The sequence below is a fragment of the Corythoichthys intestinalis genome, chromosome 11 (assembly GCF_030265065.1).
Source record: "Corythoichthys intestinalis isolate RoL2023-P3 chromosome 11, ASM3026506v1, whole genome shotgun sequence".
In the NCBI taxonomy this organism is placed as follows: domain Eukaryota; kingdom Metazoa; phylum Chordata; class Actinopteri; order Syngnathiformes; family Syngnathidae; genus Corythoichthys; species Corythoichthys intestinalis.
The window spans coordinates 27,477,308-27,503,336 of record NC_080405.1 but is presented as its reverse complement, the minus strand read 5'-3'; the positions used below and the strand labels follow the sequence as shown (position 1 = coordinate 27,503,336).

Sequence of the window (26,029 nt, the reverse complement as noted above, 5' to 3'; positions counted from 1 at the left end):
GTAAGTGACCATATTAGGTTAAAAACTCAAGCCCATGTAGACATATTTTCCTCAGACGTGGACATCACATTTTGGGTGTAGCTGATGATGACTACAGTATGTGTAAGGCATTTTAGTGAAACAAATTCAATTCACACATTGCAGCATGTGGTTATTGAACTGTGAGAGTGGAAATAGTGCAGCAGGATACAATTAAGAAGTGTCTTGTTATTATAAAAAAGGTGTCAGTAAATATATTTAAAAAAAGGAGGAGAATGCTTTCAAGTTGCCGGGTTTATAACAGCTTTCATTCTTTAACAAAGGGAAATGTATCAGTATCTACAATTTAATCAAGTTGGCTGTTTGGTTTCAAGACTATCCTAAATTAGACATTACACAAAATAAGTAAAGAACCTGTCTTTGATATATATACAGTATATTTTGTCACTGCTCTTCATTGATGCTCTTCATTGCTGCTGATTAGTTAATCAAGGACTGTTGGAACAATTGATAGTGTCTTTTTGACGCTCGCCAATGCAATCTGAATACAGTATGTAACTTAGTTTCCTCTAGTGCCTTATAAATAAGCCTTTCATCACACCCCACTCACCAGGCCAAAACAGTGCTAAAAAAGAAAGTATATGTACATAAGTTAGCCGCATTTTAACCATGACTAGTGATATGTTTGAAAGCACAATGGCAACAACTAATGGTCGATATGTGTATAAATCCATCCCAGCTATCTGCCTTTGCACAGAATTGCATTGCATTTATGTTATTAAAGTGTATTTCAAGACTGTGCCTTTTTTAAGACTTCTTTAAGTATTGTTAATAATTGTTATTATTGATAATTTCAACATTCCTGTTACCTTAACATCATTGTTGTTTTCGTCAGCGATGACGACAACGAAAATATTTCGTCAACGAACACTTTTTAATGACGATGGTGAAACAATAACGGGCTTAAAACTGGTTTTGGGAGACTAAAACATAATAGGACGATTGCCAGTTTTCGTCTGATGAGAAGAGAACAAAGCGAAAAAGCGCAATAGTTTCTGTCACATATTCACAATGTGTGTAGCGTAGTGTCTGATTGTGCCACTAGTGACGTGCTGCACCCCCCCCCCCCCCCCCCATCTCCAGTCTCCATGCAGGCTTGCACACACTGTAAGATTTGCTTTCTTAGCCAGATAGAACATGCAATGTTGCTTTAGCCTTTAAAGGTCTGTGCCGAGTGATGATCACACACTAAATGTAACTCGTAGCGTTAGCATAGCATTCACGTTAGCATTAGGCTTAAACTCTCTGAGAACTTTTTTTTACTTACAGTTCATTGCGTCCAGGTGGATATAATTAATTGAAAATAATGTACTGTTTTCCTGCTAAGTGTGGACGATAACCAAGAAGGCGTTGTCTTTATAGAGAGACGCTACAATATGTGCTCATCTGTCAACTATTCCAACAATTTTGTCATTTCAAAAATAGTTGGGAACCTTTATTTATTTTTGGAGTATTTTTTTTTTTTTTAGTCAACGTCGACGAAAGCTATACGAAATTAGTCTTGGGTTTTCGTCAACAAAAACTAGATGAAGACAAACACATTTTGAGATTATTCATTCTGAGACTAAGACTAGTAAGTATTATCGTCCAAAAGACGTAGGCGAAAACTAAAAGGGCTGCCAAAAACAACACTGCTTAACATTTGTATTCATTATTTGTTTTTCTCCCCAAAAGGCTGTAGGTCAAAGAGTTTCCTGTCACAGAAAGGCTGGACAAAATCCAAGGCTACCTGCAAAACGTTTAGATCAGGGGTGTCAAACTCAAATTCCCAGTGGGGCAACATTAAAAACCCTAAGGGGACTAAGGTGCACACCACAGCATGACACTTTCTTCCCTTCTTGCTGACTGTTCTAACTGATTCTGACAAATGTGCCTTACTCATACAACAAAGCTATGCAATAAATATGCATACACAGTATATACTACATATCATGAAAAGCTTTTATGCCCCCTTGTGAGAAAAACTTAGCTTTTTTTCCCCTGATTATTTGTCGAGCAGAAGCCCCCCAGCCCTTTGAGACAGGGAGGTGCATCCATGCCCAATTAACCTCTGTCTGTTTTTATGCATCTCTGTGGATGAATGTGATGAACTCTTTTCTGAACCCTGGCTCACATTGTGGAAACTGTACCCCAAAGAGACGTTGCAGACTGGTAATACATTCTCAAATGCAGTAAGCAGCAGGGAAACAGAACTTGTTGTAAGGATTTAGCTTTCATGCATACACACAGATGTTTATCTGCTGTCTCCGTGCACTCTCTCGAACACACCTTGTCTCTGTGTGCATATTTTCTCAGACTCTTTACGCTCAGCTGTAATAAATAGGCGAACACCTCACACTGCGGTGCATGCTGTTAAATTAATAATGAGCTATCAAACACTGCCGATTTATGTAAAACTACCCAGCATTGCAAGCATTTATTTTCCTTTCATCACCATTTCAAAGAGTAATGGGCCAAACTCTGCCCAAAACAGGTTGTCACTATCAGGGTTAAAGCTGTCATGGCGAGCTGATAACGACAATAATTCAGTCGAGACCAGCACAATCTCAAATTGGGTCGCACTTTCGCTGAGAGTGTTTCCACAACATTATGAATATCAAATTGAAAATGGCTTTATTAACCTGAAAAAATAGTGGGTATTCATGGTGGTGTTTGTGAATGAGCATATCAAGGGCAGGCAAAGTGAAAGGTTAAATTGTTGTTCTGATATTTTAAACAAGTGGTTTGTTGCACACACTGTAATGCCCCCGCTTTTATATATTGGGGAGAGCTCTTTGATGAGTGACAAGCCACCAGGGGTGGCCTGATGAGTCAATTACTGGTAGGTGTGGTGGTTGCTGTCCATAGTGCTGAACCCCTGTGGTGAGCCCTGTGTCACCACAACTTATATACAGTGGGGCAAATAGTATTTAGTCAACCACTAATTGTGCAAGTTCTCCCACTTGAAAATTGTCAACATAAGTAAACCTCAACCATGAGAGACAGAATGTGGAAAAAAAAACAGAAAACCACTTTGTTTGATTTTTAAAGAATTTATTTGCAAATCATGGTGGAAAATAAGTATTTGGTCAATACCAAAAGTTCATCTCACTACTTTGTTATGAACCCTTTGTTGGCAATAACGGAGGCCAAAAGTTTTCTGTAACTCTTCATAAGCTTTTTATACACTGTCGCTGGTATTTTGGCCCATTCCTCCATGCAGATCTCCTCTAGAGCAGTGATGTTTTGGGGCTGTCGTTGGGCAATACGGACTGTCAACTCCCTCCACAGATTTTCTATGGGGTTGAGATCTGGAGACTGGCTAGGCCACTCCAGGACCTTGAAATGCTTCTTACGAAGCCACTCCTTTGTTGCCCCAGCCGTGTGTTTGGGATCATTGTCATGCTGAAAGACTCAGCCACGTCTCATCTTCAATGCCCTTGCTGATGGAAGGAGATTTTCACTCAAAATCTCTCGATACATGGCCCCATTCATTCTTTCCTTTACACAGATCAGTCATCCTGGTCACTTTGCAGAAAAACAGCCCCAAAGCATGATGTTTCCACCCCCATGTTTCACAGTGGGTATGGTGTTCTTTGGATGCAATTCAGTATTATTTTTCCTCCAAACACGAGAACCTGTGTTTCTACCAAAGGGTTCTATTTTGGTTTCATCTGACCATAACACATTCTCCCAGTCCTCTTCTGGATCATCCAAATGCTCGCTAGTGAACCGCAGACAGGCCTGGATGTGTACTCTTTTCACTAGGGGGACACGTCTGGCAGTGCAGGATTTGAGTCCCTGGCGGCGCATTGTGTTACTGATAGTAGCCTTTGTTAATGTGTGTCCCAGCTCTCTGTAGGTCATTCACTCGGTCCCCCGGTGTGGTTCTGGGATTTTTGCTCACCGTTCTTGTTATCATTTTGACGCCACAGGGTGAGATCTTGCATGGAGCCCCAGATCGAGGGAGATTATCAGTGGTCTTGTATGTCTTCCATTTTCTAATAATTGCTCCCACAGTTGATTTCTTTACACCAAGCGTTTCTACCTATTGCAGATTCAGTCTTCCCAGCCTGGTGCAGGTCTTACTGGTTTTACCCGGTACTGGTTGTTATCAATATAAATTGATATTGCTGTTTGTTTATATTTGATATTTTTGAAAATGTGATTTAATAAAAAAGATGAATGAAAACACAGCTATATTCACACAAAATCTCACGTGAAATCCTGGCAAAAAAATGGCTTGGGTTAAATATGAGAGGGGGACCAAGTAAATATTTTAATTTTAATGGAATGAAATGCATTAACGTTAACACCCAACGGATAATTTTTGAAATTTCAATTAACCATTTAAAACTATCATCAACGTTTTGGGATTTTGGACGAAAGCAGAGCATCCAAGGAAAACCCACAAGGCACAATATGGCCACAGCCCAATTTACCACCATGGCACCAGTGTGGCTTCACATGGGATTCAAACTCTACAAAGGAAAATTTCAAACATTGACAGTGACTGGTTTGTTGATGAAAAGCAACAGCAAGTCTTAAAAATCCCTCTAAACAATTAAATGTTTTGTTTTAATTTAAATGAATGTGATTTAGCACACATTAGAAGGTTTTTTTTTTTTTTTCATGTTTGGACATGGGAAATGATGTCGCAGCCACATGGCTAGACTACCAACGACAAGTGAGATGGAAGCAGAGACTTTGCCAAATGTCTGGCTCATTTTCTGGTAGGCCTGCTTCCCTCAGGCCACAAAGAACAGGAACATGTCCAAGACTGTCAAATATCAACATTCTCATGGATTTTCAGTCCTTCATATTTTAATCTGCACACAACAAACAAGGCAGTTTTTTTAATTGCATTATTAGAATAAATTTATGATTTAGATATATCATTCAACCCATTTGGTGCAGTCATCGTAGTTTAAATGTGTCTAATTAGATAATAAAAACAGTTCATCGATGAGCTGTTGACTAACAAACAGATGGACAAATCAAAACAAATTTTTGCCACCAATATTCTGATGTGTCAATGAAATAATTGCATTAGTATTTAGATTTAAGTGCATACAACAAGACAGCAAGTCGTTAGTGAATAAATGTTTAAAACAAACTAAATAAAATATCTGTCTGTTCGTCCTTTTCAACATACTATAAGCCCACCATTTGATACAATGGGCTGATAGCCTGACACAAGGCTTCTGGTTAACGGAACTCTGTTACCTCCCATGGGTGTTAGTTGTGCAAACATGGTGTCATGTTAAACTGACAATGTATTCAGACAGAAACAGTACCTGCATTGGTCGATTTGCCCTATTAAATTTCTTGCTCGAGCAATGCTGAATGAATTTACTATACATCCAGTAATTAGTTATCAGGAAGTATTTAAAGTCACCTCCCATTTTTATACAGCTATTTGTCTGCCTCTTTAAAACATTAATGATACAGAACCCTTGTATAAGACATCCGTCTCTATTGTCTATGCTAACATCCCACTTTTCCTTTTCGTTATATTCACCTCAGATAATGGTGAATATGCAATTCTACCTTTAAACATATCTAATCTGTATTGAGTGGAAATAAATACTGAAAAAGCACTGAAAAAAAGCTGCCTAGGGTAGAAAAGCCCATTGATGGCCCACTATTTAAAACAATACAATAATAATAATTAATAACATTAAAAATGTTGACAGCAATTTTGAAATGACTTTTATGTGTTAGAAGCAATTTACTAAGAATACTTAACTGTAGTGTCTTACAAAAGTCTTGAAATACAGTTTTATATAACGTAATTCGGTGTAGTGGCAGAGAGTTGAGAATATGCATATAATATACCTATATCGCACATAAGATGTCGTCTTTATGGTCTCAAAAATGAAATCGAAATGCAAAATCCAAACACTTTGCAAAAAGAAAAAAGCACAAATGCAAATTACTACAACAGAAATGCCAATTGTCTAAGTAAACTGTAAATTGGCAAAAGCATGACCCCCAATTGCCACAACACGAATTCAAGTGGCTCACAGCACAAATGCAAAAGAAAAACCCACGGATGCAAACTGCCACAACATGATCCCCAATTGCCAAAGCACGATAGCAAATTGGCAAAATCATGAACTCCAATTGCCACAACACGAATGGAAATGGCTCGCAATACAAATGCCAAGATACTGATTATGGTGTCTTTAATGACTGCTAGACTTAATAGGGATAAAAAAAAAATTTTCTTTGTTTTTATTCATTTTATTTTATTTTATTTTTTTTAACCTGTCCTGTTCAGCTGTTTGACCCGGAGAATGGAAGTCTAAATGCCCGGGTAGTCTGAACAGCTTTGTGATCATTCAACATACCTCATTTATTATGACAAAATGGCACACTGGAAGGGGTTATGGGGGAACAGAAGAAAAGAAACACAAGAGAAGAAAGAAGAAACACAAACAACAACAAGAAATACATTGAACGCCTAACTACACTAAATACTAATATGTTGGTGCTATCGTCAGCTAAATGTATTTCCGGTTGACACCATGTGGGGGGCCTGTTGACCAGGGAAAGAGGGGGAAGAAGGTGGGGGAGTCCATAAGCTAAGTGATAGAAAGGGGTAGAGTGTACACAAATCATCTCTGTGGTCTAGAACCCAGTAATCGTGTGAATGCCTTGTGAGTGTTAGCCCGTTGGCGACCGACCCTACGCCGCCCCATTGCCAATCCCGGCACCGGGACCCCCGCCCGAGCGCACCCAATAACATCTAGCCGCACGCGTGCCCCGCAGAGCGCGCTGCAGCCACGCAGACGAGCGGAGATGCCACCAGGGCGCCGACACAGAGCCACGGCCCCCTCCCAGCCAGCCCGGGGAGGGAGAGCGGTTCCGGAGGGGGGGGCAGTGCAGCCCATCCCTCCTCCCGCAGCCCAGAAAAGGAGCCCCCCCCACCGCCCCCCACCCCGGAATCCAGGGTGGTCCCCCGGGCCACCCGCGCACCCATCTACCGGCCCACGGGGATGGCAACAGGGAACGCACCACCAACCCCACGCCCGTCCCCAACCCCGTCCGCCCACCCGGGCCACGAGCCGCCGCCGCAGCCCCTCAGCCAACACGGCACGCCACGGGTACCCCAGCGGCCCACCAAGCCCAAGGCAGGGCAGGGTCCCCCGCTGTAGCAGGCAACATCCAGCCAATACACCGCCGCCCAGCCAGCGATCCGCGGCGGAGCACTGAGCGGATACCCAGTTAGAGAAGAGAGGGGAAGGTGGAGGCAGGAGAACGCCGAGGAGCCGCTGTGGGGCGATGCGAGACCGGAGCCCTGACACCCCCCCCCCCCCCCTCCAAATTGCCATTCGATTTGTAAAACTAATCATAATAATTTATAACAAACAAAAAATGAAAATATAAGAGATATGAGGATGACCGGGAAGTAGACTAAATTTCACGGAAGTAGATATAAGGACTACAACTCCTGCTGCCGCATAACAACAAGTTATTACGTCTCATCTCCAGATGTGCAGAGTTTGAAAACGTAAGTTAAAGAAATTCGCTCACAAATTCACACAGTATGCCTGTGTGACTATTTGCGGGAGTGCGGGAGTTGAAGTCCTCATGTCTACTTTCGTGATATTTAGTCTACTTCCGGGTCATCCTTATAGGTTCGTGGTGTGGCTTTTTGCACTTGTGTGTTGCAATCCATTTGCATTCATGTTATAAGCCGTTTGCTTTCGTGTTGCGGGCAACTGGGGTTCATGTCATGGCAATTGGGGTTTGTGTCGTGACTATTTGCATTTGTGTTGTAGCTATTTACAATCGCGCTTTGGCCAATTTGCATTCATTCTTCTTTTCTTTTGCAAAGGGTTTGCAATTGACGTTTGTGTTGTGGCCATTTGCATTCGTGCTTTTTTCTTTTTGCAAAGTGTTTGGACTTTGCATTTCACCTCACACTTCTCGGCCACCTTACAAACGTATCACTAGACAGTTAAAATACGTATACAATTTATACTTTGTTTTGTTGCACTGTTTTATCCTTGTTGGTAAGGGGGGGGGGCATAAAACTCTGATGGCCCGCCAGGCTTATAAACCACTTTTCTTTACATACAGGTAAACCAGTCAACCTTTAGTGAAGGAACCGATGTCAGCGTCCCTTTAGAGCAATGCTTCTCAATTATTTTCTGTTATGCCTCCCCTATTAAGAAGTAAACGTTTTGCGCTCGCCCCCCAACTTTATGCCTCCACTGAAAATAATATAATTTGTCTATAAAATAGTATAAGTACACCTATGCATAAAATTGTTTACTTAATATTAAGAACTTACAATAAAGTCTAACTATATTAAAATTGTTTTTGTTTGTAACAGAAAAGACAAAGCGCATCAATTTGCCTGAACAATAAAAAAAGTCACAGCGAAACTGTAAACATACACTCTACGTATATTTTTTGATAATTTGATACTGAAAAATAAAATTTAATAAATCAATAAATGATAGTAAACTCAAATTGATTAGCAAAATTAACTCAGAGCACAAAATGTTAAACAGTTTGAGCAAAAATAAACAATTAATAAAACAAAAACGACAATGTAATTGGACAGAGGGACAGTTTTTATTTTTGCAGCACTTGCACCATTCAGCATTACATGACCTGGTCTAATGCTGCAGGCAGTATCAGCTCCTTTGCTATGGTGTGGGGTTTTTGTTGTTGCTCTGAGCAACTTGGTATGCCACCTTATATGATGCTAACATTGCTCACTAGCTTACTGATGTAGCACTCACAAAACGTGTTGATTGTTGGCAATATTTGGCACGTTTTCGCTGAAAAAATTCAAGCGGTCTAACAATGTGATTGGGGTCTAATGTCTTTAAGTGACGTCTTAATTGATTTGAATTCATGCTGTCTGTTGCCAACAGTTTTAGATACAGTAAACATACCGGTCTTTTCTTGTCTCCCATTGTTATAAAAGTGAAGCCAAATGCTAAGTACACTTTGTCATTTGTCTTTGCTGTGTGCTCACGTTTGGTGCAAAAATACCGCACACACATTGAAAATGAGAGCGCCACTGCCACCCACTGAGTGGGTTTTTTTAGTACGGCAAAAAATGATGTTCCCCGAGATCACATGAGCCTCCTCTGGCATCGCTTTGCGCCTCCTTGGAGGGGTGTGCCCACTATTCGAGAAAGACTACTCATTTTCCCTGGCGTCTAACTTGTGATTGACATTCATGACATCAAGTTCAATCTCGTTTTTGCACAAGTCACAACACCTCCTCTGTTAACTAGACGCGTCTGGACAGCAGTAAATCTTTTTTGTGGGCCTATGTTTTTAAATCAAAGGCTTCATTCCGAGTGAGTTTCTATTCAGTTCAAGGCATCAGAGCAAGGTAATGACCAAAAATAGTCTCAATTGCTTGTTTGCCAGGTTTCATTCTTTGAATTGGTTGTTTGAAAAGTAGCTTGCAAAAAAGTGTCGGCACCTCTCGTCTAGATCATCCTGGTTTTCATGTGAAAATTCCACTTAAATATTTTCCTCAGGCATCATGACCGCTGCATTAAAACAACAAAGGTATTGTTGACCAGAGACTTTTGTACATCATTGTAGATGGGCCACCAGTCAATAAGTGGATAGATTTGCATACTACAGGGAAATTTCAAGCAGGAGTCTTGAGGCTTCAAGAACCTCGCTCACCACTGCATCCATCTCCTCTTCGATCTCTCCCCTCGTGTAATAAGGACAGGCCCCTGACTGACTAATGTCCCACCTCCTCACTGCCCGTCTGACTGCAGCACTCTTGAACAATAGCTCTCTCTCCTCCTCCCCAACTCCACCATTTAAATGCGGCTCACAGTCGCGTTCCGACCCTTTTTTTTTTTTTTTTTTTTAAACCATGTACACACACAGTTTTCCCCCTCCTCCTTCATTTCTGATCAGATGCCAAGAATGATGCGCTAAGGCCGGGTCGACCAAGCAGACAATTTGGCAGATGAAGCATTTCAAATCCTCTCCTTCTGGTTTGTGACACTCTCATACGGAAGGACAAAAAGACATGTGAGCCTGAGTCATTTCTTTATTTAAATGATACAAAAACAATGCTATATTAGAGGATCATAACCAGTAGATGAGTGTGATCTGGTATTTATTTACTCTCTCTCTTTCCCTCCCTCCCTCCCTCCCTCTTTTTCTCATCACCCCTCCCTTCCTCCACCCTGAACAGTCTCTGCATCCTCCTCCAGTGGTGTTGGAGGCTCAGTGAATGCGGCTGAGGAAGGAGCGAGCACATTTTTACGCGCCTAACACGGATACTGCGTTGTCTTACAGGAGGAGAAACTACAATCTTCTGCCTTCTCTCTCAGACAAGCTTCTTTTTTTCTCTATTTGGATCAACTGGCTGCACAGATTGTAACTTTCCACTCGCAAGTTGCTTTTTTTTCATGATGGAAGCACAGAGTTTGCTACTGATCATTTGCACCGCATCAGACTAGCGGCTGAATAACTGCATTATTCATTTTTACACTCCGGTTTGTGCTGTCCTTTTGTGGTTTTGCTCTTTCTTTTGAAGCAATGTGTTGATTGTCCTTTTTACACTCATCCTTTCATATGGCTGAAACATTTTTTTGCTGCAACTGGAAAATTGACAGTGTTCAAGGATGGGAAGAAACTGGATTTGTGCAGCGAAAGGAAAACTGACATATCAATTACACACAGGAGAACTATATACTAATAAGACTGGGAGTGCGTTGCCTTTCATGTGAAATATTATCGCCTTGAGCAACTTCAGTACTCCGGATCGTGTCAATAAACAGTGGTATGTTTAACTGGATCATCATCGGCAGTTGAACCGGACACACAGCTTAGAGAGTCTTACTGTCAACCCCTTCAGTTTAAAACTAATAAGATTACAAGGATGGCTGACTTGTGGCATCGCATCACCAACCTTGTGCACCTTCCCACGGCTAGGAGTCGCTGGACGCGCCAGCAAGATCTCTAGAATCTGTCTCCCTCTCTTGTGTTGCATTTCACAAACCTTGCTGTAATCTATTCGTCTCTTTTCTATCAACCTGATAACTAAACAAATGTTCTCCCATGGAGTTGGGACAACCTTGGGACTCAAACAAGCCGTGGGGCATTTTTTCCAAGCACGCGGAGCCCGTCTGCAAGAGACGCATCGGGTGATATAGGAGCCCACCCTGCTCTGCCATCTCCTCAGCACCCTCCCCATCCGCCCCCGTCTAAGCCAGCAAGCTTGGCTTTCCGTTGATGTGCAGCGGTCTGCATGGAAATGAAGGCACGGGGAAGCCTTGTTGCGCCCCTGAAATGTGCGTTTTCTCCGCGGCTGAGAGTGCTTCAGCGACACCATTCTATCCATGTCCCACCAATTCTACCCCGAGTCTCCAAAAGGAGCCTGTCACCTCAGCTTTAGGTCAGTATTATTTATTTTGCATTTTTGGCTAAGATTTTATTTTAGCGAGAAATTTTCCAGCTTTAAAGAAACTATCATGCAAAACATGTTTCTAAAAAAGGTTTCTGATTATAAGAGACACAGTTTGAACTAATGCTTGCTCTCAATTGCTTCACTAAACAACCTCAATTTGCTGCTGTGGCTGGCATCAAATGAAACCTTTGTGATGAAGACAATTGCAGTCTTTTGACTTTGTTCTTTTTCAGGATATTAATGATAACCAAAGTAGAACAAGTTTTTAGAAATAAACCATAATATGAATGCAACAGCTGGTGGGTTGTCAAATTCCTTAACATATGTTGCTGTTTTTGTTTCAGACATTTGTTTAAATAGGGGGATTTGTTTCTTGACCCAAATTAATATGTTGCAGTGTTTAATGATGAAAAAAATTAGGACAATTCAGATTTGAGTAAACACAATGACATTTTTTATATATAGTTGGAGAAGGAAAATTGTGTTGGGATGAACTCAGTGGCTGCCATTAACGGCTATAGATGAACCAGAGGTGCTGTTACATTGAGCAAACAGTAACATTGGTATATTACCACTTACAACACGGAAACTAAGGAAAAACAACAACAATGAACTTACTGCCTGCCATTGCCGATGATAGACGCCCAATCCATTTTGACTGGGAGAAGCTGGCAGCGAATGACCGCAGCCAGCACTGTCAATCTAAGCAAATTGGATGTTTATCGTCTTCAATGGCATTGAAACATGATCATTCGCTTCCAGCCATCCCAGTTAAAATGGGTTTTATTTCTATTGTTGTCTTGCTTGTGCATACAACTGACTTTTTTTTCTTTCCATAGGCTACTAAATGATTTTCTGGGGGAGGATTTTTAATCGGCGAGATGATGCTCATTCTCCTGCTGGCAGCCTTTTCCTCTTCAATCTCAAGCTCCTCCCTCTCCTCCCCCTCCATGTCAGATGGACTCCCAATGGCAGACCCTTCTGCTCCGGACTTGATGTCTGAAACTTGTAGTGCCTGCTCCTGCCTGTCGGTGGAAAATGTGCTCTACGTCAACTGTGAAAAGATCACTGTATACCGGCCGACACAACTCATTCCGCCTGTGTCATCATTATACCACCTCAATTTCCAAAATAACTTTCTAATTGTTCTCTACCCAAACTCATTTCTCAACTTCACCCATGCTGTATCGCTGCAACTGGGGAACAATCAGCTGCAGAACATTGAAGGTGGCGCATTCATGGGTATGAGCGCATTAAAACAGCTGCACCTGAACAACAATGAGTTGAAAGTGCTACAAGCAGACACATTTCAAGGAATAGAAAACTTGGAGTACCTTCAAGCTGACTACAATTTGATAAAGTACATCGAAAAGGGAGCCTTCAACAAACTGCATAAATTAAAAGTGCTGATTCTGAATGACAATCTTATACAAGCACTTCCTGACAACATATTTCGTTTTGCCTCCCTCACACATCTGGATATAAGAGGGAACAGGATCCAGAAGCTTCCCTATTTGGGGGTTCTGGAGCACATCGGACGGATTGTTGAGCTGCAGTTGGATGATAACCCCTGGAATTGTACCTGCGACTTAGCACCGCTGAAGGCATGGCTTGAAAACATGCCCTATAATATTTTTATTGGAGAGGCCATATGCGAAACACCAAGCGACTTGTACGGAAGGTTACTGAAAGAAACCAATAAGCAAGAGCTTTGCCCAATGGGTACAGGAAGTGACTTTGATGTCAGAATGCCACCGGCCCCCCCTGATACAGGACAGTCAACCTCCAAAACTTCCCCGACCTCCACGGTGACCACAAAATCACCAAAAGCCACAGACTCATCAAAAATTTACGGAAATGGCATTGTAGCCGGATTACCCCCTTTCGGAAGAAATAGCCAGATTGTGTCATTTCAGACAAGGAGCCCCCCAATGTCATGCCCACAGCTGTGTAGCTGTAAAACTCACCCATCAGACTTTGGCATAAGTGTCAGTTGTCAAGAAAGAAATATACAAAATCTAGCAGATCTTATTCCTAAACCGGCAAACGCCAAGAAACTTCACTTGAGTGGGAATTACATTCGTGACATAAACCCAACTGATTTCCGCGGATTTGAAGGTTTAGATTTGCTTCATCTGGGTAGCAACCAAATTGTCACGGTCCAAAAAGGTGTGTTTGCTAACCTCACTAATCTGAGAAGACTGTATCTGAATGGAAACCAGATCGAACAATTACACCCTGAGATGTTTTTGGGCCTCACAAATCTACAGTACCTGTACTTGGAATACAATGCCATTAAAGAAATTCTTGCAGGCACATTTGACTCGATGCCAAATTTGCAGCTCCTGTATCTCAACAATAACGTATTACGGAGTCTTCCTGCCTATGTGTTTGCAGGCCTGTCTTTAGCCAAACTCAATTTGAAAAACAACCACTTCATGACCCTACCAGTGAGCGGTGTCCTGGACCAGCTGCGCTCTTTGACCCAGATAGATCTAGAGGGAAATCCGTGGGAGTGTTCCTGCGATTTGGTCGCTCTGAAACTATGGCTAGACAAGCTAAGCGATGGAGTTGCTGCAAAAGAAGTCAAATGCGCCTCTCCTGTGCAATTTGCGAACATTGAACTGCGCCTGTTGAAAAACGAAATCTTGTGCCCAAAGCTTATTGCTCGGCCACCATCTATTTTAACTAGCGCCACCCCCGTCGTGACTTCAGTTTCACCAGCAGGAGTTGGCAAAGCCCCGCCAGGAGGTCCCGTCCCTCTCTCAATCATGATCCTTAGTATTCTCGTAGTGCTGATACTTACAGTGTTTGTGGCCTTCTGCCTTCTAGTCTTTGTCCTCAGACGGAATAAAAAACCAGCTGGTCGACAGGAACTAGGGAATCAGGAGTGCGGCTCCATGTCGCTGCAGCTCCACCGACATGGCCACAAATCAGGCAAAAAAGGTTCCATTCCGGGAGATGAATTGGGAGGTGAAACATTTATCCCTCAAACAATTGAACATATCGGCAAGAGCCACACTTGTGGCATTGGACGCTCATCAGACATGGACGCTGGGTTTAAGTTTGCCGACTCGCAAAGGCAGAAAATTATCCTGCGAAGCAGTGCCGAAAAGGATAAGGATGCACTTTCCACCTTGGAGCGCAACAAGCGCCTCAGCACAATCGACGAACTCGAGGAATTCTTACCAAATCGAGAGCCCAGCATGTTCATCCAGAACTTCCTGGACAGCAAGAGAGACTTCAACAGCATAGGAATGGGGGCGTACGAAATCCGTTACCCGGAGAAATCTCTGGATAGAAAGGTGAAGAAATCATCTCTGATAGGTGGGAACCACAGTAAGATTGTGGTGGAGCAAAGAAAAAGTGAGTATTACGAGCTGAAAGCCAAGCTCCAAGGAACACCTGATTACCTCCAGGTGCTTGAGGAGCAGACTGCACTGACACAAATGTAAAAAAAAAAAAAAAAAAAAAAATAGTTGTTTGATTCAGTACAGTGATTAACGTACAAACACATCAGTGTCAGAATACACATAGTGATAGAAAGACAGTCAAACAAATAAGCTTTTATTTTGTTTTCTCCCCCTCTAGTTGCACGCATCATATAACCCCAAACCCTTTTTCTTTTCTTCCTTTTTCTCTTTGCAGCCAGCTGTGCGCATACACTCCCTCGCATACACACACATACAGCAACAAAGTGCCTTCTGGAAAACCGTTATGACCAATGCTTAGGTGGAAAAAATGGCTCCATACGACAAAGCTTTTACTTGGATCAACGAGGATACACATTACAGTGAAAGACGTTTGGATCATCCATGTATGAATCATACCTAGATACCACAAGACAGCCTACAGATGACCTGACAGTCTTAGTATTTCTGCTGCTAAGGAAATGGTGACTATGTATTATTTTCTGTTGTTGTTGCTGTTAGTTTTTTCCTAACGAATGAAATGGTCTTGGAACAGTGCTTGAGAATATACCTCGCAGGTCCTTCCCTCATTTTATAAGAGAAGGCTGGAAACCGAAAAATGAGGGCACCTCAGTCATATCCTTCTTGGCTCCTAAATGTACAGGTATCTGATGACTACTTCTGAGAAATAGTAGGGGAATTAGTGGCAAAGAATGACTCAGTGGATTCAACCTTTCTTTTTTTCACTTTGTAAGGATATTTGTTTATTTTGGGGGAAGCTCTCTGGAGCTGCTTGCAAACTTTATGCCATTTTGTCAGGATTATACACTATGCTGAAAGGCTAAATGGCTCCTGTTTTGTGTTCATGGGAAGGCAACGTACTCCAGAACACTTCTCAGAATGATTTCAAGACTTATTTTCTTTGTGTAAAGAGCCATGTTAATATATAGTGTATTCTGAATGGAGTTGTGTTTTTTCCTCTTCAAGTTACTATTTCAAAATGTATGTTTTTGGGTGAAACTGAATCGGCAATTACACTGTCAATAGACGTTTCTAAAAATGAAAACCCAAGGATAAAAGAGTACAAAGCTGCTTGCCATGTAAGCGTAACTTGGAATTTATTTTGTAAGTCTTACATTATTTGTATTTGTGGGACTGGTTTGTAAATTACACTGACCAACATCTGCATATGCACACACACCTACATGCTGTATTGCGTAACATCATCGTATAGAGACTGCGCCCCAGAAATGAGATCATTAATAGGACTCAATGAATAATAACCCTCACCCCTCTTGTCAGTTCTCAATTCATAGTAAAAGAATTTAAAAATCATAGTTAGTTTATTTTTCTATGCAGGATTATTTAAAGAGATTATGGTATTATTGAAAAAAAAAAATACGACAGTACACTGAGCTGAACTAACTTTCATCAGAGCTAATTGGTCACAGGTATATGTGACTGTTGATTTGTTCAGTGGTTTTTCAGTTCTGTTCTCTTACAAGTTAACATGAACAATGGTGAAATGTGATCTGTGTTGTTTCGCACGACAAGCCTGGCAGAGTCTAGAAAGGCTCAAACCCGTTCCTTATTCTTACATCTCCCACAGCATCTTGTAAAAGGTTTCTTATGAACTTATGCAACCAAAATAAATGTGCATTAAACTTAATAAGGTTTTGGATTGTTGATATGAGAGTGGTGACATTCTAAAAATGCGAGCTCTTAAGATCATCAGACAATGTGCAATATTAGGGAACTATTCAAGTAGGAAATGGCTTTGAATCTTGTTTATTTAGTTTGAGGTAATATTGTTAAAAGACAAGATGCAGTTTAAAATTCATTTACTTAACTATGCGTTTTCTTTTTATTTAAAAGTATTGTTAAGTCAAACTGATGACGTTCAATTGTTTGTTGACATTGCAAATGAATAGAATGTAACTTGGAAGGTACAATAAATACAAATTTCTATCAGTCATAAATCTCCTGTATAATGGTTAATTTTCTCTTGTATTATCATGTTAATATGACGGTATTAAAGTAAGCACCTATTTGCACTGTGTCCCCACAATTTATTTCATGTTGCACAACTAGTATTCTATGACACTTTATTTACCAGTCAAGTAGGCAATGTTCATAAACATTGAAACGACTGCAAACTGGTAGTTCCCTAAAGTTAAAATTTTGGACAAATATCTTAAGTGGCAGAATGTTGATTTATCAATTGATTTTTTTTTTCATGGTATGAAAACAAAGTTTTCCACCGACCAATTGCAAATAATTTGAGCAGATTTTGAGGATGCTGAAACTGCAATGCCACTTTGACTCGTGCTTTTTGTGGCACAAATCTTTTATCCAACAGGTATAAAGGTTTCTTCTGTTTTTGGCACATATCAAACATTCATGCTTGTTCCATTTCAGGGTAAAAAAAAAAAAAATCTGGATTTCCATCTCTGTTAATCCCACCACCTATGGGGCTTTTGGGGAACCAAGTAGCTGAAAGTATGACTCACCCAGACGCAAGAGAATTTTCCTCATTAATTATTAATACTTTGGCAGTTATGAACTAAAAAAGGAAGTGGGAAAGGGTAGTAAATTTAGATAAGTCCTACCACACAAAATGCTCACTGTTCTACATTTTTCCCTCCGCTGCCCGGTGGGTCATATTTGTAATCATATTGCTCTGTAATGTGATGCATGTACTAGGATATTTGATATAGACCATTCGCACTTTTACTTCAGAGAACTAACCGTAGTGCTGAAGTTCTATGAAGTTCTATTATAGGGTACTTATCTCACTCATTGGCTGCCATTGACGGCCTTCGAGGTCCAATCCATTTTGCCAGCCACCCCGTCGAATTGGATTGGACCTCTCGTGCGGTCAATAGCACTGAAACATGAGCTTCCTCCCAGTTTAAATAAAAAGGATTTGCATTGTTGTCAATAGAAAATATTGAGTTAAATATTATGGGGAAAAATAAACTTTAGAGTGTTATTGAGGGCCATAACGAGAGTGTATTTCTGTTTTTATTCATATTATTGTATTAATTGTTTTCATTTAAATTTTATTAATTTATAGTTTTATCCATGTAAAAAAATGGTAGTGTAGGCACTCTCTACCCTCATACTGAAAAATGATATCACTTTTTCACCTCATCATATCACTGACCCTGAATATTTTAGGCAAAAAGGCAAATTTGTTCTAAAGTTATCGTGAAATTGTTTTTTAACTTCTGTAACCTTTAACCTTATTTCCCCAAAACTTTATTTTTTTCAACCTGTCCTGATCAGCTGCTTGACATGGAGAATGAGAATCTGAGTGTCCTATCGGTCTGAACAGTTTTAATGTATCACATGGGAATATGACATATTCCCGATATGATTACTCAGTGCGTTTCGTTTATTAGGAGAAAGCATCGATCAGGAAAGGGTTATGGGGGGACAGAAAGCAAAATAGAACAGGAGAGAGAGACAGAAGAGAATAACAAACAATGACAAGAAATACATTCAACGCCTAAACTAACTATGAATACAGTAGTGCTATCCTTAGCTAATTGTATTACCGGTTGACACTATGTAGGGGCATGATGACCAAGCAGAAAAATCACCTCTTCCGTTTGATATTGCAAAGAACTGCAAGATTTAAAATAATCCCTTAATTCATTCTTCAGTTATCTATATTCAGACATATTTTTAACCTCTGTGACGTTTGACACTTTTACCGTATAAGCTTAAAATTGTATCACCTCTTCAATTTCATATTACAAACAAATCAAGCAAGTTTGCCTTTATTTGCTTTCTTGAACACAAACAATAAAACAGACAAACGCAAAAAATACATAACCTCTGTCTCACGAAGGTTTTACCTACTGGCGGAGGTGGTCATAATTTAGACCTTAAGTACACTAATGTGGACACCACATTTCACTCATGTAGGCCACACTTGTTTGCATGTTCTGAAAACTACCAAAAATAGTCATTTGCCCAATAAACTATAAGAGGAAAATACATTTGTATTACTGCCTATGTCAGAATGTCTGATAAATGTTTCTGTGTTTTCCCACCTTATAATTGTAATATATCTCTGTGGATAGTGTTGCTGATTTTTTTTTAAACAATCCACCCTGTGAATGAGAGCATTCTCCAATATTGGATTTGCTTTGTATTTATCCCTATTACTGGGGAAATTATACATGAAAAATTGGGCAATGTTTCCCGACCTTTAGAAAATACAATAATCTATTTCACTTCAGATAAATATCATGGTACATAATCAAACAAAAATGTCTCGCAAAGTTGTGCATAAATTAGTATAATCAGTTTGAAATTTGGTTTTTATCTAGAACATAAAGTTTGTATACTCACGGGAAGTCCAGTTTTAAAGAAACCTTTAACAAAAAGCCTTCAGTCTCATATATTTTGGAGAGCTGTGTTGATTATTTTATTGTCCTTTGTTTCAGTTCTGTTCGACATTGTATGTGCTGTAATGTGATCTGCTTAGTCCAATTGTAAATTAATTTCCTCCTAAACACCTTGCTAAACTGTGGAGTAGCAATTGTAACAGCAGTTGTACAAGTCTATTGTGGGCCTGCATTGTGTTCGGGAATGTTACTGTCGCGGTTTTGGCATCTGTTGTGGTCAGGTGGATGTATGAAAAGGGGTGGCGTATCCCCAGTTACCACTAATTACTCAGCACATCCCGATGAGAGGGAAACAATACCTCGCATTCCCGCAAGCTGCCTCATTAAATGTGGTGGTGAAGTTTAGCTGGGGATACCAGGCTGCCATTTTGACATTATATTTAGTAACACGGATTAAAGTAAATCATCTTGCTTCGTTGTCTCCAAGAGTTAAAGATGAACTTTTATTATTTGACTTGAGCCCTACTATTATTCTTAGTTCATGAAGCCCTTGAGCATGAGGTGACAGTATGTGACTTTGAAGAGAACACCGTGTCACAGGCCAGAAGCGAAATGATATAAGCTTTCGCTAGCTTTCGTCTTTGTTTACACAGTTAGTTTTACAGCACAAAACTGTGGCTCTTGAAAAGTTTTTAGGCTCTTGTATTCAAACCATTGAAGTCATTTTCAAATATGATAAACCATAGACTTCATAATGATATTGACGGTACACGGTGCCGATTAATAGGGGACCTATCTCCGTCAAAACTGACCGAGTGGAAACACAGATTAAGAGCTTTTTCCGTTGAAAATTGTTGTGAATAAATGCTTAAATCCCTGAATTGTTTTTAATATGGACGTAAAACAGTCTTGATTCTTTGGTAAAAGAGTGAAGACCCGGGCAGTTAGCATTTATTTTATGTAAATATGTCAAATGTGCTGCTAGTCTTTAAGCCAATGTAGCGCCGCCTTATCATCACAAATAGCTTTTTCCCTTGAAAATTCTTGTGAATAAATGCTTAAATCCCTGAATTCTTTATAGATATGGCCGTGAAACAGTCTCGATTCTTTGTTAAAAGAGCAAAGACCCGGGCACTTAGCATTTATTTTACGTAAATATTGCGATCTATGATGCCAATGCCGTAGCGGGTAATTTGTCCCATTGTTTTTTTAACGTTTCAAAATGCATGCATGGTACGAAAAATATAATAATTACCTTGAATCCTCGAATAAATTACTCCTGAGACAATCCTTCCTGTTTGTATGCGGTACAGCTTTCATATTTTTTCAACGTAAATCCGGCGTTAGATCGCTGCGTCAGTGTGTTTGAGGATAACTCCTCTTGATGTGGGCAGGCTCCCTGCTTGAAGGCAAGCGCAGTGAAAGACGGATGTGACCCGTCAATACAAGGGCATAGGTTTGCATAGGGACGGTAGGGACATAACACTACCAACTTTTCACGATGCTCAAATTGTCCACATCAACTTTGAAGAAACCTGCGTTCTATTATGAGTTCAGTTATATAGGTAAGGGTTAGATTGTCTTCCCATATGTTGAAAGGATAGAATATACCCTACCATTATTAAGTGAATTATTTTCATTATGTTCTTACATTTATCCCTTTTCACTTACTGAATGTGCCAGTCCATTTTTTTTCACTCAAACACACGTTTGATTGGCTGATGACTTGACCCTTCTCCCATCACACAGACACACACCCACACTCACACAGTTTTGACAGATTCATATCAACAACATACCGCCTCCTCTGCCCGCTTTAAAAAGGACGGATATTTGAAGTTTTTTTTTCAGCCAGTAGCAGCCACTGTACGTGATATTAAAAGACATCAATGTTTTTGAGGTGGGGGAAACACAACTAATGTTGCTACTGAAAGTCTGACTTACATCAGAGTTGGCATGATATTAAACTGTGTGATCTTGCTAACATACAAAAGTACTGTGGTCAGGCAGTAGTCGCTAATTTGGATCATTGCTGGCATTATGTGCATTACGGTAATGCAGCGCGGTGGCTTCAGAGTCCCTTTATTCAAAGAACAGGGAGCTATCCAATAATGGGTTCACATCAGGGAGACACTGACATGAACATAAACATGAAATGACATGAAAAAAATCTGTGAAATGAAAACACACATCAGAATTTCAGGAGAATACTTTGGTTCAAATCTTGGATTATTTTAGTGTGCGTCAGATGTAAATCGGTCCTTACATATCTGATTTAAAAATAATAATAATAATAATAATAATAATAATAAATAAATCCAAAATCACAATATTACAATATTTTAGTTTGAGTCTAGGGGTGCTCCAGTGTCTCCCAGAAGTGGACCAATTATTGCATAGCTCCCTGTTTTGTTTTGTTTTTTCCCAATAAATGGACTTGCACTTCTAAATGTTTCTTTAGTAGTTTTGAAAACAAAGGTGTGAATCGAACGTTGTATCACTTGAACCAAAACACATGAAAGTTAATATAAGTCGATACAGATTTATTTTGCATTGATCATTTAGCCTATCAATTAATTTGGTTCATATTTGTGAGAAATGTAGCCCTAACACCCATTCAATAATCCGTTTGGTCTTAATAATGTCCTATCCTCAGCAAAAACCATACATGCAGGTTATGCTGTTATGTCATCCCTACCATTGTTCAGACCAAACCTACGCCCTTGCGTCAATATCATTATGAAGTCTATGGATAATCAAATACTGTCTTTAAAGAATTGGTCAGGAAGCTCTTGGCATACTGTATGTCTTATACAGTGATACTACTTAAGTCTTTCAGTTCCATTTCTGATTATGAGAAATTAGCTCGTCGGAGTAGATTTCCAATCCATTTGAAGTGGGAGGGCTGACAGAGAATGAATATAAACTACTGCTCAACAAGTTAGAAAACAAATACATGTGAATTAACTTTATCTTCAGATTTTCAGCTTGAATTTGCGAGTATTTACATCCAAATCAGGTGTAAACTGTAGAAGTTGCAAAAGTTTGTAGATGAGCCTCCAACCTCATGAAGGATCAAAAGTAGAGGGTTAAATTACAAATATGACACAAAGCGTCAATTTTAATACTTGGTCAAAAACCTTTATAGTCAAAATCACAGTCTGACATTTGGAGAACATTGACTGGATTTCATCCCTGGTGAGGCTCTGACAGTCCTTTGCTGCAACTGAATTATATCTAATGTGATTTGAAGCATTTGGCTCAATGTGAGCGGCTAGCATTGTCTGAAACACTACAGTATTTATTCTGCTTTCGTCAGCAGTCAAATTGTCAAATATAATCAATAAATGCGAATAATCCAGCTCCAATGGCCGGCATAAGTGGCCAAAGTATGGAACAACTGAGGAGCCAATTGTCCAATTTAATGTGAATGAGAAATTCAGTAAGTGGAGATGTTGAAGTGTTCCAAACTTGAGGATTCATTTACTGCATAGAAGTTGTAACAAAGTATTAAAAAGTGTGAATTTGCAAATGCTTGTGAGTATGTCTAATTACTTTTGGTCCATTAAAAAAGTAGAAGACACATTTAAATGTGTTTTAACGCTTGATCTCAGAATTTATGATAATAACATTTTATTGAGAGGCAAACAGAGTAGTCACTGTTTCACGTTGCCTGCCATTCGAATGTAAATGGTAGTTAGCAGTCAAATTTTCCAATAACCACCAGTGAAACCTAAGCCCTTCACAACCTGAGACATACAGTACACATGCTGTGACACCATGAACTGTTGCCCCTTTTGCTTTAGTAAGATTATTATGGGAAGGCTTATTTATGTATGAAGCAGAAAAACAATCCGGCTATCATTTACTTTAGTTTTCTCTCTACTGTTATTTAATCCAAACCCCCCACCACCACCACCACCACCCCCACTTTTTCCACTTTTCACCACACTGTTTGCACGGTTTCTTTGAAACACTTCATATGTGTAGCATTACTTAAACAGATATCAAATTCTAACTCACTGTTTCATATTCACTGCTGACAATTGACCTCTTTGTCCAAATTCTATTGAGTTGCTGAAAATTAAAGTTCAGGTGACTCTATGGTGGCAACTTTTTAACTGCAAACGTGACTGTCCCTGTTTATTGATGCAAATGAGTTAGTAGCAATGTTCACATTTTTTAATAGCTCATCCCATCCTCTTTCTAAAGTGCATGCTTTTTTTCTAATATGAAAATTACCAAACTTGATCCAAAACACCACTTTGCCTAGCGCAGACTCACTGTGGCAATTTAGACGGGGAAGAAAATACATACAACCCCTAGCAAAAAGTATGGAATTACCAGTCTCGGACGAACACTTACTCAGACATTTTATCATGCAGACCAAACTCAGATAAAAAGCTTGAAAAAAATAACGAATTAGTTCAAAAGTGCAACTCTTTAGCATTCGGAAACATTAAAAGAAATGAATAAAAAACATTGTGGTGGTCAGTAAATGTTACTTTTATAGAGCAAGTGCAGGGAAATATATATGGAATCACTCCATTCTGAGGAAAAAAATATGGAATCATGAGAAACAAACAAAGAAATAACAATCAAAACACATCTCTAGTATTAAGTAGCACCACCTCTGGCTTTTATGACAGCTTGCAGTCTCCGAGGCCTGGACTTGATGAGTATTCTTCATCAATTTGATTCCAACTCTTTTTGATTGCAGTTGCCAGATCATTCATGCAGGTTGGAGCCTTGCTGTGGACCTTTTTTTTTTCACATTTCCACCACAGGTTTTCAAAAGGGTAGAGATCTGGGCTATTTGCAGGCCATAACATTGACTGGATGATTCTTTCTCCAAGGAATGCTTTAACAGTTTTACTGGTATGATGCATTGTCATCTTCATATTTTCAATTGAAGGGATAAGAACGCTGTCTAAAAGTTCATGTAAACTTTATTGAAGATTTAAGCACAGCCATCTCCCCAGTGCCTTTGCCTGACATGCAGCTCCATATCATCAAGGACTGAGGGAATTTTGATGTTTTCTTCAGGCAGTCATCTTTGTAAATCTCACTGGAACAGCACCAAACAAAAGTTCCAACATTATCACCTTATCAAGAGTCAAGAATCTGCATTGGACAAGGTGATGATGCTGGAACTTTGGATTGGTCCATATTTTTTTCCTCAGAATGGAATGATTCCATATATATTTATATACAGTGGTACCTCTACATACGATCACTTCGACACACGATCTTTTCGACATCCAACGTAAAATTTGAGCCGCCATTTGTTTCTACATCCGACGAGTTGCTCGAAATACGACGACATGACAGCACTGCAAACGAACCCACGGTGGATTTTCTTATGTGAGAAATCAACACAGTTTTCAAAAAAAGTTGATACAGTTGGAGAAACAAGGAAAAAAGTGATGCTTACCTTTGAAATGAAGATGCAAGTTATAGAAAAATATGAGCTTGGGGTGCGCGTCCCTGAACTGGCTCAACAATACAGCTCCATGATCCTCTTATGACCACCGTTCGCCACTATTTATAAGTTAAGGTGACAATTATTATTGTGGTAACATTGCCAAGGAAATCGCCAGCTTTGTCACGTTTTTATCATTTATTTAAGAACTTATCCAACACAAAACGCTCATTGTCTTAAGCAGTTGACTGCTCTCAGGAAAACGAAAGTATTATCTCTACCGCACCGACCTATCTCACTGGAGACGTCACCTTCGCGGTGCGTTCAGGGACAGTAAAAAGTGTCCGCCATATTAGAATCCGATTCGTTACATTATTTTCAGGAATAATTATTAATTCTTCTTCTTCTTCTTATATTATTCTGAATTATTTATTTATAACTTATTTGTTTTTCTATGTTTAATTGCCATTTGTAACAGTGCCAGCAGTATTTATTAAGAATTTAGTGTATGTTTTTAGGCTTTGGAACGAATTAATGGAATTATAATGTATTCCTATGGGAAAATCCTGCTCGACATACGACCATTTCGACTTACAAACAAGGTCCTGGAACGAATTAAATTCGTATGTAGAGGTACCACTGTATATGCTATAATATAATGCTAAAGAGTTGCACTTTTGAACTAATTCATTATTTTTTTCAAGGTTTTTAATCCGTGTTTGTTCTATATGATAAAATGTCTGAGTTAGTGCTCATCCAAGACTGGTGATTCCATACTTTTTGCCAGTGGTTGTAGACAAAATGCAAGTTCATATTCCTATGATATAACTAGAATATTATGTGCATCACACTTAGCAACAGCTTGATATGAAAGGATGAGTTCCTGACATCCACATTATCAAGTGTCAAAACCCCTTAAAGGAGATAATTGAGTGAGTAAAACTCATTATTCCTTGGCAGTATCATCATCTGTCTCATGAATTACTGTGTAAACTTAGCGTAGGCTATTTTCCCTTCGATTTCTCTCAAATTGTTAATTTTATATATCATGTTTCAGTTCATTGAAAGCTCACAGTGAAATATGTGTGAACAATATTCTTTAAAATAAATTAATTCCTGTAAAAGTCAAATAGTAAAGTTAAAATATATGAAATTGTGTTGAAGACACGTTTTTTGTTTTGACATCAATACATATTCTTCATATACACTACCGTTCAAAAGTTTGGGGTCATCCAGACAATTTTGTGTTTTCCTTCAAAAGTCACACTTTTATTTTTCAAATGAGTTGCAAAATGAATAGAAAATATAGTCATGACATTGACAAGGTTAGAAATAAGGATTTTTTTTTTTAACTATCATTTTCTCCTTCAAACTTTGCTTTCATCAAAGAATGCTCGCTTAGCAACAA

The 26,029-nt window shown here is 39.5% G+C and overlaps 1 protein-coding gene across 2 annotated transcripts; it reads left to right on the top strand.

Annotated features, from left to right (window-relative positions):
* Nucleotides 1-9,934: 9,934 nt before the first annotated feature.
* slitrk4 (SLIT and NTRK-like family, member 4) lies at nt 9,935-24,791 on the top strand. Of its 2 annotated transcripts, XM_057851105.1 has the most exons (4): nt 9,935-10,047; nt 10,214-11,419; nt 12,271-14,797; nt 15,080-24,791. In XM_057851105.1, exons 3-4 carry the CDS (start codon nt 12,313-12,315, stop codon nt 15,226-15,228), a joined length of 2,634 nt encoding a protein of 877 aa, XP_057707088.1. In that variant the 5' UTR covers nt 9,935-10,047; nt 10,214-11,419; nt 12,271-12,312; the 3' UTR covers nt 15,229-24,791. The 2 variants fall into 2 exon arrangements, with proteins under 2 accessions (XP_057707088.1, XP_057707089.1); XM_057851106.1 differs by having other exon boundaries at nt 12,271-15,231.
* Nucleotides 24,792-26,029: the final 1,238 nt, after the last annotated feature.